Source organism: Musa acuminata, chromosome BXJ1-6, assembly GCF_036884655.1.
Source record: "Musa acuminata AAA Group cultivar baxijiao chromosome BXJ1-6, Cavendish_Baxijiao_AAA, whole genome shotgun sequence".
NCBI lineage: Eukaryota > Viridiplantae > Streptophyta > Magnoliopsida > Zingiberales > Musaceae > Musa > Musa acuminata.
In genome coordinates, this window is record NC_088332.1 from 3,953,009 (window position 1) to 3,975,989 (window position 22,981).

The 22,981-nt window shown below is 38.5% G+C and overlaps 1 protein-coding gene across 11 annotated transcripts in view; it reads left to right on the forward strand.

Annotated features, from left to right (window-relative positions):
- The window catches only part of LOC103986806 (protein SWEETIE), an 82,781-nt gene that overhangs the window by 8,421 nt on the left and 51,379 nt on the right, over positions 1 to 22,981 (forward strand). For 8 of the 11 annotated variants that reach the window (XM_065186112.1, XM_065186109.1, XM_018827852.2 and 5 more), the window contains exons 4-13: positions 1,703 to 1,939; positions 2,051 to 2,140; positions 2,211 to 2,298; positions 4,517 to 4,581; positions 5,117 to 5,221; positions 7,364 to 7,453; positions 7,534 to 7,614; positions 9,898 to 9,966; positions 13,875 to 14,024; positions 22,196 to 22,299. In XM_065186112.1, coding sequence (XP_065042184.1) covers positions 1,703 to 1,939; positions 2,051 to 2,140; positions 2,211 to 2,298; positions 4,517 to 4,581; positions 5,117 to 5,221; positions 7,364 to 7,453; positions 7,534 to 7,614; positions 9,898 to 9,966; positions 13,875 to 14,024; positions 22,196 to 22,299 — 1,079 coding nt within the window. Of the gene's footprint in view, positions 1 to 1,702; positions 1,940 to 2,050; positions 2,141 to 2,210; positions 2,299 to 4,516; positions 4,582 to 5,116; positions 5,222 to 7,363; positions 7,454 to 7,533; positions 7,615 to 9,897; positions 9,967 to 13,874; positions 14,025 to 22,195; positions 22,300 to 22,981 lie in introns of those variants that run through there. The other 3 variants (XM_018827855.2, XM_065186113.1, XM_018827851.2) reach the window with 2 other exon arrangements.

Genomic DNA, 22,981 nt, shown 5'->3' on the forward strand with positions numbered 1-22,981 from the left:
ACCCAACCCTAACCCGCTGTCGCTGCCGCTCCCGATCTCGCTGCTCGTCGCTCTTGCTCCCGCTGCTCGCGCCTCCCGCGAGCCTTCCCGCTGCTCGCGACTCTCGCGAGCCCTCCCGCTGCTCGCGCCTCCTGCTCCCTTTTTCTTTCCCGCTGCCGCTGTCGCCGCTTGCCGCTTCCTCGTTTCTCCGTCAGGCTCAGTATACAGTATACTCTTAATATTAAGTTTATTTAAATTTTTAAATGATTAATTTTCAATACTGTTAATAGATTAATATTATATTATTTTGATTTTAATGTTGTTAATTTTTATTTTGATGTAAAATTTTATTGTTTTGAAATTTGAAACTTTTTGTTAATGTGACATTATGATTTTGTATCTTAGATTTTCTTAATTTAATAGAATATTTTTATTTAAAATTTTAAATAATTATATTTATTAATTATATTATATATTTTTATATTTTAGCGTCTCGCTACGCTCGGGCGAGCGCCTAGCGCCTCGGACGTTTTTGGACCTTGGCGCCTTTTGGCGCCTAGCACTTTTTAAATCACTGTGTGTGGGTAAATTGTATAATTAGGTTGGAACAAATGTTCAGGAGCATGAAGTAATTTTTGAAAATGTGAGGTTCTAATAATGAATTAGAGTTCAAAACAGAATTGTCATACTGTTTTGTTTTTTTGGTGAACTTGATGGCAGGTCATGAATGATGTTAATCATCATCATCTTTTAATAGATTGACACAACAGCTTCTAGTGACTCCTAAATGAGTCTTAATTAGGTTGAACAAGGTGGTCCATTAGTTCTTCTCCCTTCTCTCTATATTTATCTTTTTTCTTTTCTAGTTTCTTTTAATCACTAACTACACTCCTGGTCTCTGACAAAGATGTTTAAATGAGGACAGACATAGGCTAATTGAGGTTCTGGATTTCCAAGCAGCTATTCTCAAGATGGGTTTGGCAGAAGGCTGTATATAATATATATTTACCCCAATTAGTTAGGCGGCCGACAGGTTATTTTATATAAATGTGAGCACATCTTGATTATTCTGGGTAGCCAAAAATAATCTGTTTATCAGATGCAAATATAATAGTGGTATGTTCTACTTATGGTTATTACAGTTAAAAATTAAATTGCTTAAACAATTGGATTAGTTCTTTTTGTTTGTTGTTCTTTAATCAATCAAAGCTCTTACCTTTATCTAGCATTAATAATCAGAATTGTCTATCAAGTTTCCAAACTAACATATAGTGTATGAATCTGTTATTGTTTTGATTAGTTAGATACGGACCATTGGCATATGTTCTTTTCTTGTTTTTCTGATTCTTCTGTAAATCAAACCCCTTCCCTCTGCATCCCAGCAAGAATTATTAGAATTAATTGTCTGGCTCACCAAAGATAGATTTAGTTTATAGATCTGTAATTGTTTGATTGGTTAGATCTTGACTAGATCACTGATGTATATGGCATCATTGTGTTGATTCATGCTTGCATCTACTTTTTTTATTTGATATTGCTGTTTTTATTGGTTATCATGATGTTCTTAATTTCTTGATATTGATTTTTAAGGCTTTATGGGTTCATATTCTAGTTTAGGATCTTCCATCAGTTTTTGTTCTTATATTATTCTTTTTTTTTCCACATAGAAAGCATATGTTTATCTTCCTAAGCAATTCTTATAATTTTTAAACCATAACTTCAGGATTTTGTTAGAAAAGATGCATTACAAATGCTTGGGAATGCATTGGAAGGATGTGGTGGAAGTGGTCCCTCTACGGCGTATTCAGAAGCATACCGCATGGTAATGCGTGTTGGTGTAAGTGACAAATCATTCATCGTTAGAATGGCTGCAGCAAGATGCTTGAAGGCATTTGCCAGTATAGGTGGACCTGGATTAGGAATCACAGAGCTTGAAAATTCTATTTTGTATTGCCTCAAAGTATGCCGTCTCTTTCTCCAAATTGGTTCATGATTTTTTCCCTTAACATTTTTTTATGCATAACTTTAATCTATCCATTTGCTCAACCTTGTCCTCTTTTTGGTTGGTTAGGCTCTTGATGATCCTGTTTCATCTGTTAGGGATGCTTTTGCTGAAGCCTTGGGTGGTTTGCTTGCTCTTGCAATGAATCCTGAGGCACAGGTAATTCAGCAACCACTATATTTTGAAGTTTGTCACATGAGGTAAAATTTGAGAAAACGTATCTTTTTAGGTGAAACAACAAGGGAATAAAGGTCCAGCTCCTGTACGGATGTTGGAGGATGGTTTGCAAAAGCACTTTATATTACCATTTGTTAGAGGTAAAGATTGATTGTTCCTTTCTTTGGCATGACTTATTTATGCTTCTGCAATAAATGCTCTCCCTACAATTTGGTTGGTCATGTTCCTCTTCTTCTAGATGCTCCACCAAGCCTAGCTAAAATTTGTACATCTGTTTCTTGGTTGCGAGAGAAAATAAACTAATATTGTAGATGTTCTCTACATACACATTAATTTTGAAGGTAAGCTCCCTGTCGACTAGATTTGCCTTTGGTAGGATTTTTGGCATGACTAATTTTTGAAATTTGACAGATTAGTATAAAACTAAGCCAGATGTTATACAGGTAGGCACTTCTTAATATCTTTCCTTTCCTATTTTCCCATTTGGGCTCTGCCATCAAGTCTGTGGTGGCATCGCCTAATGATGTTGTGCTTTGCTGATGGTGGTCAGCACGACCTCTTGCCATGTCAAGGCATTGCTTCTGCCTTTGCTCCAGCTCCGTCTACTGTCCAAAATAAAAAAGAACTCTTATATATATTTTTTGCATTCCACAGACTTCTGCTACGAATTTGGTTACTTGACTTGCATGTGTGCTGGCTGATAGGCTTTAAGTCTTGACTTGCTTGAGTTATACTTTATGATTTTGGCGTGCATGCATGTATTTCAGCAATGTGTGTCCATTGGAGTTGTGTTTAAATGTTTAAATTGTTGACTGTAGTCCTGAACTGGTTCAGAGAGATTTTGCTTTTTAGTTTAACATGTTTCATTTTAACTTTGTTATTCATGAATTCTTGTTACATTGTGTGACTATGTTCTATTGTTTATTGATTGACCTATAGGTTTTCACTGCTTCAGTTATTCTGATTCTTATTCTCTGTTCTATTTGTTCTGTTGTTGTTGTGCAAATTGAGGTGCACTGTTGGAATCTAGTTGAGATTAATGGGGAGTGAAATGATAGCTGCATGTGAAATGAGTGATATACAGTTGTGAATATTGTTTTATAAAATTAATGTACTAAAATCTGATTAGTCGGTGATCTGTTAGTGTTTTGTAACTTGTGTTCAGAATTTCTGTGTATTGTTAGCAGATAATATCTTTTTTTTTGTAAAAAGCAGATAATATCTTGTCATTCTTTGCTGCAATAATGTACAAAACAGCGATTTCATTACTAAGCAAAGCAAGGAAAAGAAAAGAATAGAAAAGAAAGAAAGGGCTGCTGGCACATGCATGAAGATACCTTTAATGCTTGGAAGAGATGGTTGAGTAGTCCAAATTTTGTGTGGGATTGATGATATGCTTTGTCGTTGTTTAGACTTGGCCGAATGGTATATATAACCCATTAATTTGATAAGCTTAAAACCATGTGGCCCTAAATGCTTAAGTGGTAGATCAACTCAAGTTTTCTCCCACAGTCCCACTTCTAATGTAAGATTAAATTAAAGTTGTTACAATTTCTCCAACTTAAGGGTTTGACGTCTTCGTTGAGAGTCAACATATCCTAGAATCAAATCATAGCACATGATGCTCAGCACAATAATTCACATTTTTGATGTGCCTTCAATGCTTTCTATGGGTGGTCCTTTCCTACTTAGGCCCCTGTTATCAAATACTAAGACAACTTTGATACCATTTGTCATGACTCAAATAGAATGGGATAGATAATCTATTAACTTGATATTCATAGAGTCATATGGTCTGACATGCTTAAGCCCAATTAGTGGCAGTCTTTATAGACTAACTGCAAACTTCTCTCACTTCTGATGTGGGATCAAACTAGGGTTGTTACAGCAGTAACAACCAGGATTTTACCATGGATAAGTTGTCGTTTCTGAAGGATGCTAATTTGAAAGAATTATTCTAGTGACTACAAAATTGTGTGATCTTGCATAACAGCTTGTATCTGGTATCACTACAACAAATACAATTATCTGACTAACACCTGTAAGAATCTCCAAGTCACTCTTTACCATTATATGGTTTGTTTTCAGTTCACAACCTATGATATGTAGATGGTACAAAGGAAAGTAGCATAAAGGAAACCAAGAAAACATTTTTATGTGAATATTGGATATTCATATGTGTTCTTTTTTTCTTATTGAACTTTGAGAGGCAGTTGTTTGACATTTCATTGAGCAAATTGTTGACTGTTCTCTGCAAAAAACTCTATCAAATATGACCATTTCTACTCAATTGATTGTATTTTTCTATATCTGCTAATATTCACTTTTTGCACTTTTCTTTCTCCTTTTTGTTTACAGCAAGCGGAGTTCGTGCAAAGGACCTTTGGGTTGGCCTCACATTATCATGGGTATCTTTTCTACAGGTAAGCTTATTCCATGTTTCCTAATTCCTTTTGTGGTCAGGGAGCTTATTCACATTGCTATCTGTGACCAGGTATCATAGTTTTAATTCAGTTTCATACCCATATTATCAATGTTATGAAGAAGTATTGTAGCTCATACTCAGATAATTAATGTTAGGAAGAGGTACATAATCATTTTATCCTTTGTTAGACATAATTTTCTTCTACACATTGCTAGTTTTTTGACTTGTTTACCTCTTTGTGGTTTCTCTGTTCAACTGGTTGTGAATCACTGTTGTCCTTGTCAAAGGAAGAAATATACAAAATTCTCTACTTTTTCAGCATGATCTTTTATTCTGAATGTGAGCCAATTTGTACTCTGTATTAACTATTTTATTGGATATTACTTCAGAATGATTCTTGTTTTTACATTTCTTCTTGGATTACTTAACATATATTCTTATAATTAATTGTGAAAGTGCCTCTTAAATTTGCTGGCTGCTTGGTTGAATCCGTACTTTAGTGTTTATCTCCACTGTGGTATTACATGTTGCAGGTTCTTCATCACAAGTATAATATCCCAGATAGTGAACTTCAAAATTTTGCTTTAGTTGTGATGGACATTCTTAAAGGGAATGATTTTGCTGATCCTCACGTGCTGGTATTCTTTTGCTCCTCGATAACAGGAGTCTTCTCGTGTAGCTCAATTTGAAGTTACTTTTCATCCGTCGTATGGATTTAATTGTCTATGAAAGTTTCCACAACTGTATTAGGTTTGGATAATTATCTATATGAAGAGATGCAACACAACCTTGGGTAGTTTTTGGTCTGCTTGACATTTGTTTGTATAGTTAACTAAATCATATTTTTCACTGAGATATAATTTTCTACTATATGCCTGATTCACTTTTGTTTCCTATTAAGTTGCTTGCTAGATCCTAGAACTTGAAGGAAACCCTCTGTCTTCACTATAAGAAACCCAATAAAAGCTTATTAAGAAAGGACACAAATGTGACATCAGACAGCATGTTAGAATGCCAAATCATAGAAAGTAGAGCACTGCAAGTAGACGCGGCAAATGATAAATATGCATTATAAATCTAATATGTTAAAAATATTACATACAGTTTGAAATTTTGAATAATAAACGATCATCATGTATGCAATTTAAAACATTCACACAACTATCAAAACATTAAGGACATTATAAACATTACGTCAAAATTCCAGAATCCATACATTTTACCTGTATTGAACATGTTTGATGGTGACATAAGTATTAGATGCAAATGTCAACAATTAACACAAGTGTAAGTGGTTTATGTATCTAAGATTGTTTTGAAGAATCTGACATGTATTGAAAGTACCCAGTGAGTATCATCATTCATTTCCTTAGCACATCACATATTTCTATCATTTGTCTGGCTCATATCAAAGGGTTTAATCCATGCTATCCTTCATCAAGGAAAGGAAAAATCCTGACTAGAGAAGAATTTTCTTTTATCTCGAAGGAAATATACTTGATGGATCGGGTTCATAATGAAGTGCCTAATGAGTGACCAAATGATAGACAGGGCTTGGTTGTGGACCTGGTCTATTTAGGTTTCTGATCCTTTGTTTTCTTGAAGTACCAAGGTCACAGTCTCTGCTTTTAAATGATCATATACATGTTGACAAAGTTATATGCAAACTATAAGTATCATCTTAAGTATTCAAGCATTGATCTCCATATCTAAACCGTTTCTAATAATGTCTTTCTTCTTTCCAGGATTATACATTTTGTGATGTCCACTTTCCATCAGATATTATACCTTTTGCTACTCTTTTTAATAACAGATTAACAAACTAAATCTTCAAATAAAATAGGGTGAATCAATCATATACTTAAAAGCAGGGTTCATCGTATTGTAGTGTACCACTCGGTATGAGCAGTATGTACCAGTTTGATAAAGGACAAATACGGGCGGCACATATCGGTTTATTGGTATGCCCCATCGTGCATTGTGTTGATACATCAGTACGGTTCGGTATATCGTACCGATAGTCAATCGATACATTGGTACAGACCGGTAAGATGAATCATACTTAAAAGCCATTCCAAGGTAGTGGACCTGTCTGGTCAGATTGTGATTTGGTATAATCAAATGTTGTACTACAAACAGGCTATGTGTTGGGCCTCGATGAAGATGTCAGTCCTTTGAGTGAAGGGGATTGCGTTGCCTTGATGCTCTGATTGGGTCCATATTGGAAGTGCAAGGAGTTATGTTGATATATAAGGTTAGGTTGCTCACTACTAATATCATGAAGTTAAGCATTCTAGGTCACATGGCTATAGGCCTATTTTATATGAGTAATTGAACATTTTTTTAAAAGTAATATTTATTCGTCACATTAAACCGTGTACAAGATGCCCTCATGTGGACTCAAACATGAGGCCTACATTAACAACTAGGATGTCTCAACAGAGATAGTTATTGAGTGGCTATTGGAACAACATATACATTCAGATACTCTAAATTTACATTTTCTGGGTTGGTCAACAGTTGGTTGACTTCCATTTGGTTATCTGGATACAAGTATCATTAAGCAGGACAAAATGTTCCCTGCTTTGTCCTGAATGTTTCATGATTTGTTGCTTCAAAGACATGTTTGTATCAATATGACATCCACTAAACATGATCTGCTGATACCTAAGCTGTCAATCTTAAAAACAAGATCTGCAAAATATTATATCATATGTTTGATTTCATATTGTTTTGTTCTTGCTTAGCGCAAAGCCTAAAACTATATCTTGATTTTGAAGGCCTGTGTTCTATATGTTCTACGGGTTGGCATAGCAGACCAGTTGACCGAGTCTTCTCAACGCAGCTTTTTGGGTTTTCTGGGTAGAAAGGTTTGGTATAGCTTTTAATTTCATGGAATTGTATCAAGTTGTTTGTTGTTATTTCATTCCTTTTCTTTTTCCTCTTTCAGCTGGAGACTGCTGATTGTAGTCCATCAATGAGGGTTGCCACATTGCGTATCCTCTCTTATCTTTTGAACAATTTGGGTGAGGTAAGATGTTAAATAACACCATTTTTGTATACCCAGAGACCTGATATATCATGAACCTTGTGGTTGGAAAATGGGTATTCTGTTTTCTGAAACATGTTTCATGTACAATATTTATCTTCAACTTTAATTAGCATTAAAAGTTATATCAAACTAGAAGTATCTATGATGTTTAGACTTATTTTTCTGACATATATGTCTAAGTTGGAAGAAATCAGAATGATGTGCATGTGGCATACTAATTAGAGTCGGTGATGCATTGTGTTCAGAAAAGCGAAACAATTCATGTTTGGTTGGATTAGCAAAAAAGATATGGCTTTAAGCTTTAATTTACTCCTTCAATAGATTCCAAGGTGCCCGTTTGGTCTAGTTATATGGTATATAATATGTCAAAATTTTCCCATTCTCTATTTGCTTAAAACAGCTTGTATAAATAGAAGTTATATATTCTCAAGGAACTAGATACGACGATTCAAGTCTCTGTCACGTTCCAATATCATAATATGCTAAAATAAAAGGGTGTACCACAATCTGTGGTTTGGGAAGGGACAATGTATGATGCCTTACCCAGTTATATCATAATTTGATTAGGTATTTTCTAGTATGACATTCCAATATCAGTCGTTTCAAATTTTTAGTAAACATTTGCAGAAGGATTCAAGGAACATCAAGATAATATTATTTGCAAAAGAAACAAGCAAGTATAAAGTTTAACTTGATGTGTCAATTTTGTATTTTGTAAGAAATTTGAAAGTTAAATATGGTATTTTTAAGACAAAGATTCTGTCAATTCTTTTGATGAACTCAAGTGTTAGTAGTGAAAATTCTAATTTGTGCTTCTTCCATTCGAGGCGGAGAAGCCCCAAGCTTGTTTGAAAGTCCTATAACTAAAAATTTTATGTTATGAAAGAAGGATAACAAAGACAGGAATAGTCTTCAAACACATGCAATCATCTATATTTACAGGGCTATTATTTATCCAAAAACTCCTAATCTAAATGGGAATCTACCTAGTCTATGATTCTTTAAGAGATATAGCAGGAATAGCATATTATTTCCATGCTGCAATAGTGCTACAGTATCACCACCTTCTCCTTTCCTGATTGTAATAGTGATAGTTTCTCCTAATCGGTTCAGCTCCTTATGACTAATTCTAGTTGCTTTAAGCTCTTGAAATCTTTCTAATTCCCGGCTTCTAGAATTAGAAAGCTTTAAGCTTGCCCTGGAATAATTTCATTCCCAGCTTGACTTGGAATAGATTCCTTATCTGAGTAGTCCTTGATGAGTTAGGAATAGGCTTGTGACTCCTTCCTACCATTTAACGACTGATTTTTCTAATCACCTTCAGAAAATCAATTTTACAAACCAAGTGCCGAGCTGCTATCTTTGGTCAACATCATCTTTGGGTCCAAATGTTGCTGATTAGGCATCTGTATGGCTGCCACATCATCATTTAATTAGACATCATTCGTGGACCCTGCTGGAAATAAGGACAGCTGCTTGGAACTAGTTGACTATCCTCTGTGTTTGGTTCCAGTTGATGTTGCTTTCTCATGTCAAGTTGGGATTGTTTCTTATTTACACATATATAAAGATGGAAGAGTACATCAGCAAAAAAAGATGGTGTTTAATATGGAAGAAGTTAGAGGGAAGAGTTGAACAGAAGAAAATATGAAAAAAAAGTTTGGCCTGCTACTTTGGGCATCACTCAGTTACATATATGGTAACTTGCCTCACTTTGGTACAGCCTTATTAACAATGGTACTGACTGATATTCATTGAATACATTGTTGGTTTATGACACCTTGTATCTGATAGTCCAACTTATGTCTACGACACCTTTTGCTGTGTTATTTGCCTAATGATATAGTGTTGGGTGTGTTCCATCTTTTATTGAATCTTGGTCACTACTGTATGGTGCACACAATCTGGTAAATGCTTTTATATGCATACAATAGCTTCTGGGGCAATTGCATTGTTTCCCACAAAAACTTGTCTTTTAGTTTCCAGGGCAATCCCCCTTCTTTCCTACGGTTTTTTTTCTGGTACTTGCACCTACTTTGGAGGTTTGAAATGAGATCGATGGTTGCACCATGGATAGTAATGTTGATTTATAGCACTTAAATCATGCCACATGTGACATTAGCTGTCCAGCATATTTGCAGTTAATTAAATGCTTCAAACAATGATTTCTTGCAAAACTTAATGGATTCATGTCAATAGTGTCATAGCCCTTTTTGTTTGTGATTCATTATGTTGATTCTATCTTTGTTTTGACATGTGCAGGTTCCAGTTGAATTCAAAAACATCCTTGATAACACAGTTGTGGGAGCCTTATGCGATTCCTCATCACATGTAAGCTTTTTACGAGGCTTATGGGCACGAGCTTTGTCCTGACTTATCTAAGTTGATACTTTTGACTTATATATATGCCAGGTGTTCCAACTCAAAGAGATATGGCGTTCTCTAAGTGATAAGTTGTAGTTAACTTTCATATCTCTTGTTAAATAAGGTCTGAACAATCTGGTCAAGTCCTGGTGATAAGCTTGCTGCATTTTATTTTTGTGTTATACATACATGAGATTCGATGCTGAAAGCTTGTAACTTCAAGCTTCTAAATTTTGAATTAAACAAATTATTAAATCTTTTCCTTACACCAATTGTGGATGAAATGAGAAATAAATGCAGTCCTATTTTATGAGAGCTTGCAACTGTGATCTTATGGTGAACCATTTCATCAGATAAATATACAACTATCAAATGGATGTAAGTTATTGAATCATAAACAAATTAATGAAAACATAGTGATTCACCAAGGTCCAAGGATTTTGGTGCCAAGATTGACATGGATTGGTGTGGGCCAAAACATAGTGTGCTACAAAGGTTTTGACACATGCCCATGTATATATACACTGGAGGTTCTGACAGGTGATTAAATAATCGTTTACCTGCGTCAACCACCAAAGAGGCATGCTAACTGTGCCAGAAAGCACTGTGAAAGCAAAGGCAAAAGAGTTGGAATCTAAGCACTATGAAAACAAGCATGCTTCAAACCTTAATTAACATATTCTAATTAGAATTTGTCAAATTCGGTTTAGATCAAGTTAGAACTGATATGGATAACCCCATATCTAGGCTATTTGGATCTTACCGAAACTAAAAAGAGAAATAAATTAAGCTAATTATTGTGTTTAAACTCCACATTAGTGAGATCTTGATGGCTTCTAGATGATGTCCATATAGTTTGGTATAAGGATTTAAATCTCAGTCCAATACTGATTTCAGTAACTCGAGTGGACCAGTCTGATACTAGTATATGGACCTGCATACCAACCTGTACCACTAGTATCAATGTAAAAATAATAAAAAATGCTGACTGTTGTTGGTTAAATAGGTAGATATTGGTCAGAACAAACTGGTCCATCCAGTATTTGAAATCTTTCTTTGGAGTGTTCTGAATGGTAGTTAAAATCTTGGTTTGATAGATGCCCTTTGGTGAGCTAACAACGCTAAGACATAAATTCAACTGCAGTTGGACAACATGTCCCAATGAATACCTTATCTCAAACTCTTGTATAAAACACAATGATGATACCTGCTCTGGTCATCAGATGTGGTGCTCAGCTAAGCAAAGCTATAGTAATTGCTGGTTTGTAGGTTTCCTTAGAAGATCCTCCTATAGTATTTATTTTTCTTGAGTATATGTAATCTTCGATTTTTGAAGATCCAGGCCCCACTTGAAAGTTATAATTTGCAAGACACCTTATGGTTTACCAGGAGTTGGTTGGTTACTTTATTTTGCAATTCAATTTCTAACTCTAACAATCTTCTGTAAGTTGGATTTGAAGCTTCGGTATGCCATATAAAGTATAAACTACTTCTGAGGAACAGGTTGTCTACTTGTAATGAAAAATTAAATTTTTTTTAACATAGGATTTTTTAACCATTTCTTAGGACATGTATACTTTTCAATTTTCAAGACTATAAAAAATGTCTCAAAGGGATACTTCTCTTAGCAATTGCATTGTTTCCCACCAGAATGATATATATCTGTGAGTACATCAACCAAAGTTTTTTCTAGTTTACCAACCATTTCCTAGTATACAATGTTGTTGGTGCTATCGTGCTGGTGTTTTCTTGTATATCAGATTGTATCATGCTGGTGCCATGATGATAAGTCATAAGAGTATCAATATTGAATGAGCAGCACAGCTGCACTAGCATGGGATGCTTTTTCATTTTGTGGGTTTTGAACATGACCTGCCATGCTAGCAGTTTGATGGGCATGACTATGATGAGGAAAATGATACTGTTGCTTATTATAATGTAGTATGGTTTTCCTTTGAGGTCAGGTGAAGTGAAAGGACTTGACCGAAGCCAATGATCTTAGCTATTTTCACCATCTATTGCGATTTTGAGTCGACCGTCTCTTTTGAAATTAGCTATTTTTACCTTGTATAGATAAAAACTATCCTATTATATTCACTACCTCATTTGACTTTCAGCACCTTGTCTCTTAGTACACAATTGTTTTCTAATGCTATTCAACACTGGCATAGCAGGGGATGAATGAGAAATGACATGATAACCACAATTATGTGCCAGAAACAGTAAGAGTGAAGATAAGTTGGTAAAGGCTTGGAGATTAATTCACCAGTTAAGCAGAAAATGTTCATTTAATTCCCTCACCATAATTTACCTGAATCTTAACTCGGCATGCTTGCAACATATATTGGTCTATCTTGGCAGTTCTTGAGAAATCCATGTTTAAGATCATACAATAACTGATGTGTTCAGCCCCTTGTCTGGTTTAATTCGATTCTACCCTAAGCTAAAGCTTCTGTCTAGTAATTTGCATGATGAATTGAAAGGCAAAATTTTAGTTCTGATCCAGGAACTGCACTGGATTATTGTTCAGTTGCACTCTAGTTTCTTTCTACTTATATGACGGATGACCATGTCAAATCCACAAGCCGCTACCGAAGAAAAGGCTAGCCATAGAGAATGGGACATAAGCTCCAAGTTCTGTTAACAAAAAAATTGTGATAATACCAGCTCTTTGCATAATGGGTTGCAAAGGGAGAAATTTTTTCATGTTATTTCTAAATTAATTTACGTGTTTAGGATCCTTCTATATTCTATTTGTTTGATCCATTAAATGCAAACTTAAAAGTGTTCTCTGAAAAGTAAGTATGCATCAATGTGTAACTGTCATTATATCAGCGACACATTTTTTTGGGGTGAGAGAACAAGTGGATATAAAAAATCTGATGTATGGAAGACTTATCCTCCTATCCTCACATAGGGAAATGTGTTTACCATTTCAGGATTCCAAATGCATAAAAATTCTAATTGTTTGCATCTGGATGTCCTCTACCAGTGATAAAGAGGAAAGCAACTGTCAGTATGTCAGTTTAAGATAGCCAGTTTTGCTTATTGTGTAGGAATCTCTTAAGTGAACAGTGAATTTATGAACTGGCTAATAGTGCTGATAATTGGTGGTTCATGCCAAAAGAAGATCTTATTACTCAACCAATTGTTGTGGTTTTAAGATCTTATTATGTTTAAAACTTTAAAGTTAGACATGCAAAATTTGTCTGGATTAATTCTGTGGTAACTGCTGCCAAGAAAACTAATGGCACTGTTGCATCAAAAACATGTTATAGAAAAAAATTCCTCTTTTTATCTTGTTCTTCTCTACTTAACTGTTTCTAGAAATTATTGGTTATCTATACAACGCCATAACAAGAAGGCACCATACATCAATGGCAGGCAGCCTGGTGGTTCTGATAGCATCAGATCATTTTGTAGTGAAGTAAACTCATTATGGGGCAAACTATCCTTTTTTTGTTTGGAATCTTAATTGGAACTGATCAAAATTGACAGCAAAAAAGTCTGAACTCTATTTCCTAGTTAAAAGCTATTGAAATGGTCAATGACATATAAAATAATGATTATTTGTTATGTTTTATCACGATGCTAGAACCAGGCCCCAAACTGATGACCAATTGATAGGTAATTCAAGCCTATGATTTGATAAGTTAAATATGCTAGAAATAGTCCTGAAACATGGATTATGTTTACAATAACCCTACATGAAATTGGTTCCATCTGTTGAGATCTTTAATTAGCTGAACGCTAGCATTAACAGTTGGTATCTCCAGTAATAAGCCTTTAGCTTAGCTCTGATTATGTTGTTTTCTGTTATTTTTTATACTTTTTATAGATACTATGGTACAGAGGCTCAGACCTTTTTTTTGCAGGTGCGCATTGAAGCTGCATTGACATTGCGTGCATTGGCAAAGGTGGATCCCTCTTGTGTTGGTGGATTAATATCATATGGTGTGACAACATTACATGCTCTGAGAGAAAGTGGATCTTTGGAAAAGGTGATGCTAGTTAGTGAGTTTGGGGTATTTTCTTATATTCTTATTCTTCATTTACTCTTTCCTAATGTGTCATATAGTTCTGTCTATGCCAACAATTAATTACTACTTTTTTGTGTCCTAGAAATAAGCATTTTACTTTATGCTTAATGCCTCAACTTTGTAAATGCATTTCTGTTACGTCTAGGTTATCTAAGTTTGGTTTTCTGAAAGAAATGAATAAAAAATATTATTACAACTACAACTGATAGTGGCTTTGTAAGAAATGTCTCTGATTTGTATTCACGATTCTAGATTGACAGTTATCGATTCTATGCTCTTACCGTTTATAGTTAACTTGATAATCAATAATGAACTAAAGAAATTAAACATAAAGATCACCTAAATGTTATATTCTCTTTATGCTAGTTGATAGTAAATTAGTAACTGAAACAAGTGTAGCAATTATAATTATTGTCATGGTCTCCTAGAAAATGTGAAATTTGGAGGTTTGACTACAAAGATAGTCTTATTAATAAATGTTAGGCAAGCCTACTAAGCTTTGTTTGATTAATAAAATAAATTATGTGTGCAAAAAGAAGCATTTTCTTTTTAGTAGAGTATAGTTTTAAAAAGAAACAAAAAATGGAATAGAAGTGAGGTAGCAAATTAGGTGACGTTACTGTCTATAAATCAATCATCATTCTGTAAGGAGAATAAGGAAATCGGAGCCTTCTTGGTTGGAAGCCCCAAAGGTGAGCATCCACGACTTTTAGAGCACCTGTTTTGGGGTTGATGGAACTGAAGATGAAGCTGGTAAGCTAGAGCAGAGAAGAGGCAGTTATGTTCTTTCCGTCATGGAGTGAAAACCCTATCATGCCTTCTATGTTGCAAAGCCTTTCTAAGATGCCCAGTACATGAACAGAAATTTTATAAACAAGAAGGGGAAAACAGTAGCAGGTGGATGATTATTTGGAAGAACAATGGATTAGTAAATATAGTTTATCATTGTAAGCCATCTATTTTTTGTGGGGATGTCCTTAGTGTGATGTCTATTAAGGCAGCCCAATGAAGATGATCTTTGAGGGGTAGAAGTTTTCAGGAAATAAGCATAGAGGCATTATGCTTTCTAAGTCAAGAAGCTATAAAAAAAGGAGATGCAAAGCTCCATTGGATTCTTCTCTAAGTGATTCTATCAGTATCAAAAGCTTGGTTCAAGGTTTCCGCCTGACCGGTACTTATGGTATGTATTGAAGCAGGTCTGAATCAGGATGTGAACCGCCCTTTTCGGACAGTCTGATCTGATTTATTATTATTATTGTTTTAAAGCAGTGAGCTCTCTTCGTGACTCACGGACAGGCTTTCCTTGCGTCATGCTCCTCTCACCTGTTTACATGGTGCTAATATGATACAATATGATGGTGTATTATTATTATTTATTAGATGTTGGTTAAACAGTATTTTTGTAAGAATAATAATCATGGTTAAAAGCATTAGGATTGCTACTGAAGTTGAAGGTCACGGTAAAATTTCTTGATGGCATGTGATTGCACCAACCAAATGTCAATCTACCTATGTTCATCTCTCCGTTGAGATGAGGGTACCAAAAGGAGTTTAGTTCTTTTCTAGTCTGTCCCACGTTCTAAGTGTCCAATTGGTCTGACAACTTCCACTAGTGCTTTTCAAATAGTGCTTGATTAAATTCTTGAAGATTGATAATATTTTTTGCTATAGATCTTTACTCTTAATCAAGGATTTTAATTTCGAATAATATTGCCCGTACCGGGCGGTACGTGTTGGTCCGCCAGACCAATTGGGGCTGCTTCTGCCTTGTTACCACCCTAAATCGGTCGGTGACGGTCGATTTCGACTGTCGTCGCCCGCTACTATATGGTATTAGCCGAGGGAGAATCGAGGGAGAAGAAAGAAGAGGGAGAAGAAAAAGGAGAACTTGGAGATCCGACGCCACTCTCCCTTGACGATCCCAATTCGCCGTCGCCCTCCCTCGCCGGACGCCGCAGATGAGATGTCTCCTCCTCGTATGAGGTGACGAGGCCTCGACGTCGTCGGCGACTTCTCCTCATCCGCACGAGGAGAAGAAACGTCGCGGGGAGAAGAAACGTCGCCTCGTCAAGGTGACGTTTCTTCCCCCAATGCGGTAGACGAAACGAGGCGGTGACATTTTCTTCTCCCCACATGAGCAGACAAACCCTTTTTTTTCTTTTACTTATATACACACACACACCGAGCGATACACCTTGGTGTACCGTTTTCTCACGGACTTAGCTGATTTGCCTAAGTCGTGCGGCACCCTTGCGTGTCTGTCCGCAAAGGTCAGCCTTCCGAAGCCTCCCATGGTCCCTTAGGACCCACAAAAGAGAGAATAGGACAGAGAAAACGCCTCACTCGAGATCCACAAGCAAACATCTCCGAAAAACACTTTATAGACAATGCAAATTACAAACAGACTTTACAAGCTCTGAACAGTTGCACAACAAAGGGTAAAATGGTCCATTACAGATCGAAAATCTCTCACACGTGTCCACATGACACAACCTTTATTTACAAGCCTAAAGCGGCCACCAACCCAACTAAAATGAGACTATTAAGCCTTTGGCCGTCCCTCTACATGCTGTACAAAGCATGAACATACCAAAAGACACGGACATACATAAGCATTACATTAAACATCCTGTTTAGAAGTTTGTCCATGACATTCTCCCCCACTTCTTCCTTCGACGTCCTCGTTGAAGCCTTTGCTGACACTGCAACTCCTCGCCTTTGCTGAGTCTTCAATCTTCTGCTCCAGCTACAATGCGCCTCTTGGCTCCCAATTGCTCTCCGCTGCTGTTTTTGAGTAGTCGAACCTTTGATCCACCATGCTGCTTCAACTCACCAATGACTCTTGACTCTGGTGTGGGGTTGGCTGAGTTGTGTTGATCCTTGTTGATTCCTGCGGATCCTCCAAATGAAGGAAAAGACCATCCTTACTACGCCAGTCTCTCAAATGCTTAATGCTGCTTGAATTGGGTGGATGCTTGTTGGAGCTTTAACGAGCATCGTCTCGCAAACTTCTGAAGTTTTGGGTCCTTCCTCGATAAAATTTGCTCATTGACTCTTCTTTCACTTAGTTGTCACATCCAAGTAGGTTCGCATCACTTCCGCTTTCGATTGTCATTTCGTTGGGAAATGAAGCGGACAATCTACTCTCAGTAGCACTGATCACCGTTGGTGAAGATTTGACAACTATTATCTTCCATTATCTTCGAAGGGTCTTTGAACTTGTGCAGAGCTCCTCTGCTGGATAGATAAGAGAATTGGGGTACTTGGTTTCGCCCATTCTCTTAAGGGTCGAGAAGGCAAAGGTTACTTGACTTTGCCCGCCTCCTCGAGGTTGTACTCCATGCATCGAGCTGGTTACTAGCCTTCGCCTACTCTTTGCTCACACTTCTGAAGCACTTGAAGTGTTTGCACTCCTTGCGTTGAGTTAGCTACTGTGATTCACCTTCTCAATGCCATCGAATTTCTGGAATGCAGGAAGTTTTCACCCAAACTTGGAGTAATTCTCTAATAGATTTGGTCGCTTCTGGGATTGTACCGTCTTCTCCATCAACCCTGCCGCCTACTCCCCTGAGTAGCGAAGGTACAACACCGCGTACTGACTACTTCGTTCCTTGGTCGTGCACTCTTGCATGACCCGAAGTCCTTCACTTTCGGCTATCTTGATGAGAAACTCATTGACACCGGTCTTACGAAGTTCCTTGGCCTCTGCCCTTCAGCCTTGTCTCGGTACTTGGAGTTTATCTCTGCATGCTCCACCTCCTCGACCCCTTTCACGACCAAGCGCTCTCCCTCCATGAGAGCAAGGGATCAATGACTTTCACGGAAGTCCCGCCTCTGCGGTACCATAGCGCTGGCATGCCCATGGCACTACTATCCGTCGCCTCGCATCTGCATCCCTTTTCTTCACAATCAGTAGATATGCCTCTGTGGTACTCCTCCGAGTCCACCTCCAGTCTGTCTAACTGATGCTTGATTTTGGGTAGCTAAGTCCCTCTAGACTCGTTGTCGCTTCCTCGCCCCTTTCGACCCCCTACTTCAACACCTCTGTGTTATCCAAGCAGCTCCCTTTGGTCGATGGAAAGACAGACTGCAACTCTCATGCTTGGCCTCTGCCATCACGTTGTAGGGTTTGCACCGATTCTGTTCTCCTTAGCTTCCTTGGTAGCAACGTTCGCTTACTCGACCTTGTCCTCTGACTTGTCGGGCTCCCTTAAGCGAATATGAGCTCTGGAGCAGTCAAACTCTCCAGCTGCTTCGATCATACCGCTGTATGATCAAGTCCCTTCCATGGGACTCACTGGTACTTGCATTCGAACTTTTCCCTTGGTGGAACACAACCCTCATATGTTGATGACCAAGGCTTTCATCCGATGCAAAATTCGATGCACGCACGGAAGACCCGCCTCTACGGTACCATGGCCTTCACTCCTTGAATCCATAGCCCTTCTTGCTGTCGTGTTGTTCACCGAAGTGGAGCTTCTAGTAGCTCCCGATCATACCTCCGTATGATCTAGTCTCTCATGGGGCTAGATTGTGTGTATCGCATTGCCACGAACTGTTCCACCACGATCTGCTGCACCATGTCGCCTCCTGGTGACATCTCTATTGCATTCTGATCCTTGTGGGATGAACTCGAATTGTGGTCCCTCCATGTGTGGCCTCTGCCAATACATCGCAGGGTCTCTTCCACCTTCGATTTTGTTCGCTCCTTTGGCAATCGACCTTCATCCACCCACTCTTGGATCACACCTAGATGAAGCACCGCTTTAGGACAGTCCGTCGCCTAGTAGCTCCCGAAGTCCCCTGACTTCGCTGCAATTAGTGCACCATTGTCTGGATCCTGGGCCTCTACCCTTACCAGCACAATCTTCGCTGCGCACCGCTTCCTTTATAGCAACTTGAATGACAACACTGTGGCATATTCTTCAAGAGTACTCGCCTCTGCGTCCTTTTGCCCCGTGCTAAGGCCTTCTGAACCCAACTTCGCCTCTGCAAATTGAGTCGCCTTAGTCCCTCTATCAAATGCTCCTCTGAGATAAAGTGCATGTGCCCAGAAGCTCCCTTCGTCTTTGGCATCATGCAAGATGAGTCTGCTCCGTCAGAATGAATGACCCATGGAACAACATGATTCTGCTCTTGCCTCTGCAAGAGTTCATGTCCTTGACCTCTGTATAAGGAAAGCACTATGCCTTCGCTCCATGTTCCATCTTCTATGCTGGCTCCCTTCATGCGGCTTGGGTACTTCGCCAAGTTACACCCAAGTTGTTCCGCTCCTCGTTTTTGCATTGAGTTAATGGTGGCCCTCGCGCCCACCATTCCACGGGTCAGCCCTCCCTTGAGTTTGATCTCCATATCGACTCCAAGTGTGCCTTCATTTGTGTTGCTTTAGGTCACTCCCTCACTTGATGTCGCAATGCATCCACCAATGTATTCTCTCAAGCGAGATCATGCGACGACTCCTCGCCGATTTCTCAGTCCATTGAGCTTCGTGGAGTTGTTGTTTGTTGAGGTACTCCTCTTAAACTTGTGAGGTCCGTCCCACATGATTCTCCCTCTGGAGATCCGGGACTTATCCCTCCTGTATAACTATCCCATTGGAGCAACATCTCTCTTCGTTTCGGAGACCACCATCCCCTTGGACTACTCCGATTTGCTGAACAAACTGTGCATTGTTCTGCCTCCTGCAAACACACTTGCTAGATTGCGACTCCACATCAATACAGCCCCCGCTGCACCCCTCAAGGCCTAGCAACATGTCGAACTAGTTGCACCCTTCAGCCTCCTACGGACGTATCCTTCACATGTCGAAGAGAAAGTTTCAATGCTCCATGGCACTGAGTTTCGGTCGCCTTGGGATGGCCACGAACATTCCATCATTCGCATACAAGCCTATGCATGAGTACCAAATTCTTCGAGCTAGCAATTCCCCTCACCTATGTGAGCTTTGCATAACTCTTTTGGTCGTTGAGCAACTCATTCCACCTTGCATGGTCTCATCCTTTACTAAGCGCCTCGCTTGCCTTGAGCACCATCAAGTATAGTTGTCAACGTTGAGCCGTAGCTCAAACTCAGCCATCCCAACCTTTGTGCGCTCTGCATTCTTCCAAGCTTGTCTGTTCTCGTGGTGCCTCTTGCGCGAAGGGTTGGCCATTCCTCTGAATGCCAATCTCAGATGCCCGCTCCTCTGAGCGACTCCTTTTCCCTACATCTCCATGCCCGTTTTTCCCCCAAACGATCGCGTGTGTGCTGACTGCCCTCAACGCAGCCCCGCTAGGTCCCCCACGTGTGCATGCTAAGTGTTTCTATGAGTGCTTGTCCCACTCTGATACCATCTGTCACGAACTTAGCTGGTTTTGCCTAAGTCGTGCGGCACTCTTGCGTGTCCGTCCGCAAAGGTCAGCCTCCCGAAGCCTCCCATGGTCCCTTAGGACCCACAAAAGAGAGAACAGGACAGAGAAAACGCCTCACTCGGGATCCACAAGCAAACATCTCCGAAAAACACTTTATAGACAATGCAAATTACAAACATACTTTACAAGCTCTGAACAGTTGCACAACAAAGGGTAAAATGGTCCATTACAGATCGAAAATCTCTCACACGTGTCCATATGACACAACCTTTATTTACAAGCCTAAAGCGGTCACCAACCCAACTAAAATGTGACTATTAAGCCTTCGGCCGTCCCTCTACATGCTGTACAAAGTATGAACATACCAAAAGACACGGACATACATAAGCATTGTATCAAACATCCTGTTTAGAAGTTTGTCCGTGACAGCTTGGTACTCTATACCGTATCGAGCTACGTTCGAAACTTCGATATGGTACGAAATTATGGTCCTTGCTCTTAATAAATATGTTTGGTCTGCCTCAATTTGTGAAACATAATATTTTTGCAGTTTCTTTTTGGTTCATTTAGGAGAAGACCTATCAAAATTAGGGATTAGGAAGATATAATGTGATAAATATGGAGGTTGGTTGAACATGAGTTGACTAGATTAAGTCTCCCACATAGGAGTGAAGATTGTTCTACCTGTTGGTTCTCTATAAAATGCATCCAATCAATGTTGTGATGACTTCCAATTTGGATGAGAGACCATATTAGATTGGAATTATTGAGTAGCTAGGGACCTTGACTAATGTTGTCTCATACAAACATCATGCTACTAATGTGATATTTTATAAAATCCCAATGGTGGAGATCCAAAATTCAGTGAGGTTACTTGATGCATACGAAATGAAGTTGTAATATAGTGTTGTATCGGGTCTCGAGTGTTGTTGCCGTGTTTAAAACATGCAACTTACACAGGATGGACTTGGTCTCTTAATGGTAGCTGCTCCACCTTCTTTGACTTTGTCATTTTTTCAATTGAGAAAGAATGGCAGTTGCAAGGACATTGAGTGAGTGTAATACCAGGAACTAGAGCAGATTAGGAATTGATACCCTCTACAAAATATGGAATTGATTCTATGTTACTATTCATTGATTCTCCCAATTGGTAATTCATGAGTACTACTTTCTTTCCCAAGTCTCAAGAACAGCAAAGGGTAAGTGAAGAGTTGGTCAGCCAATAATAAGAGTTAAATACGGTAGCCTCTCAATGGTCTGCCGATCTCTTGATCCAGCGTTAGGAGTGTTTCCTCTCATACCTCTGTGTTTGTACAGACTCCAGCAGCAGATTCTGGTACATGAGTAAAGAGGGGTGCTAGATTCTTTCTGAGTTCAGCTAAATTGGTGGCTTCCTGCCAGGCTGCATATTCTCAAAGTGCAGCTAAGATGGTTTATCTAGCTACTAACTAGTGACCTTCTGCACCTGTACCCTTTTGATGCTTTTTTAATCAACCAGCTCTTTTCTGTACTCATAAACCCTTGGTGGTTTTATGCATAGTCGATTGTTCTTTGATATCTCTAGTCTCCCTTGGTTACTTGTTTTGCTTAGTGCTGCAATTGATGGCTGGTTCCTTGATCAGGTTAAATGAAAAATACTAACTTTTTTATGTGATACTCCACTTTTGTTGTACTCAAACCTGTTCATAACTTTCTGTAAAGGTTTTCTTGTGGGTTATTTTCATTTTCTTGATATTGATGTTCGCCAATGCTGTTTCTTGATCTGGAATGTTAGAAGTCATACTCATGAATCTGTTTTTTAAATAGGGGACAAATTTGAATCTTGAGCTCAACTCTTTGCATGGGCAAGCCACACTTCTAGCAGCACTTGTTTCTATCTCGCCTAAGTTACTTCTCGGTTATCCTGCAAGGTTAGTGTGTGGTCCTGAAAGTAGCTCTATAATATGTGTTGCGTTTGTCATGTTGCAAGAAAGTTTTTCTTATATTTATGACACAAGGCATATCTTTATATATTGGCACATTGCAAGTGACTGTATTTTGGAATTTTGTGATCTACATTGTAGTTGTCATTCGCTTTTTATGTTTGCTTTCCCTAAAAATAAGGGTTCTGGCAAAAATTAGTTTGTTAAGCTAATGGTTTGTGTTGGTTCTATAAGACTCCCACCATGTAGGACCATTATTTGATGTACAGCTTGAAATGGTATGAAGTCGGCAATATGTACCTGTCCACCTGCTGATCGATACGTGGACCTAAGGATTGCAATGTCACATGATATGGTATGGTTTATGCATTACGCACCAGTGTAGCTAGCGATCGACACATAGGCCGCCTCGTATCGGGCAGAACACGGGTGTACCGCTTGGTACACCCAAGAAAATGGACGAAATAGCCGAAACATGACTGTTATCAACATGTTTCATTTGGTAATGGCCAGATCTTGACTGATACACATCAAGGGCTAGAATTTGTCCTAGGGACCCCAATTTTGGCCTGGTTCAATGGTTTAAAAGCTTCCTCACTCCCCTCTTTCACTCCCTCTCACATAAGTTTTCCCCTCTTTCTCACTCTTTCGTATACTCTTTCTTAATTGG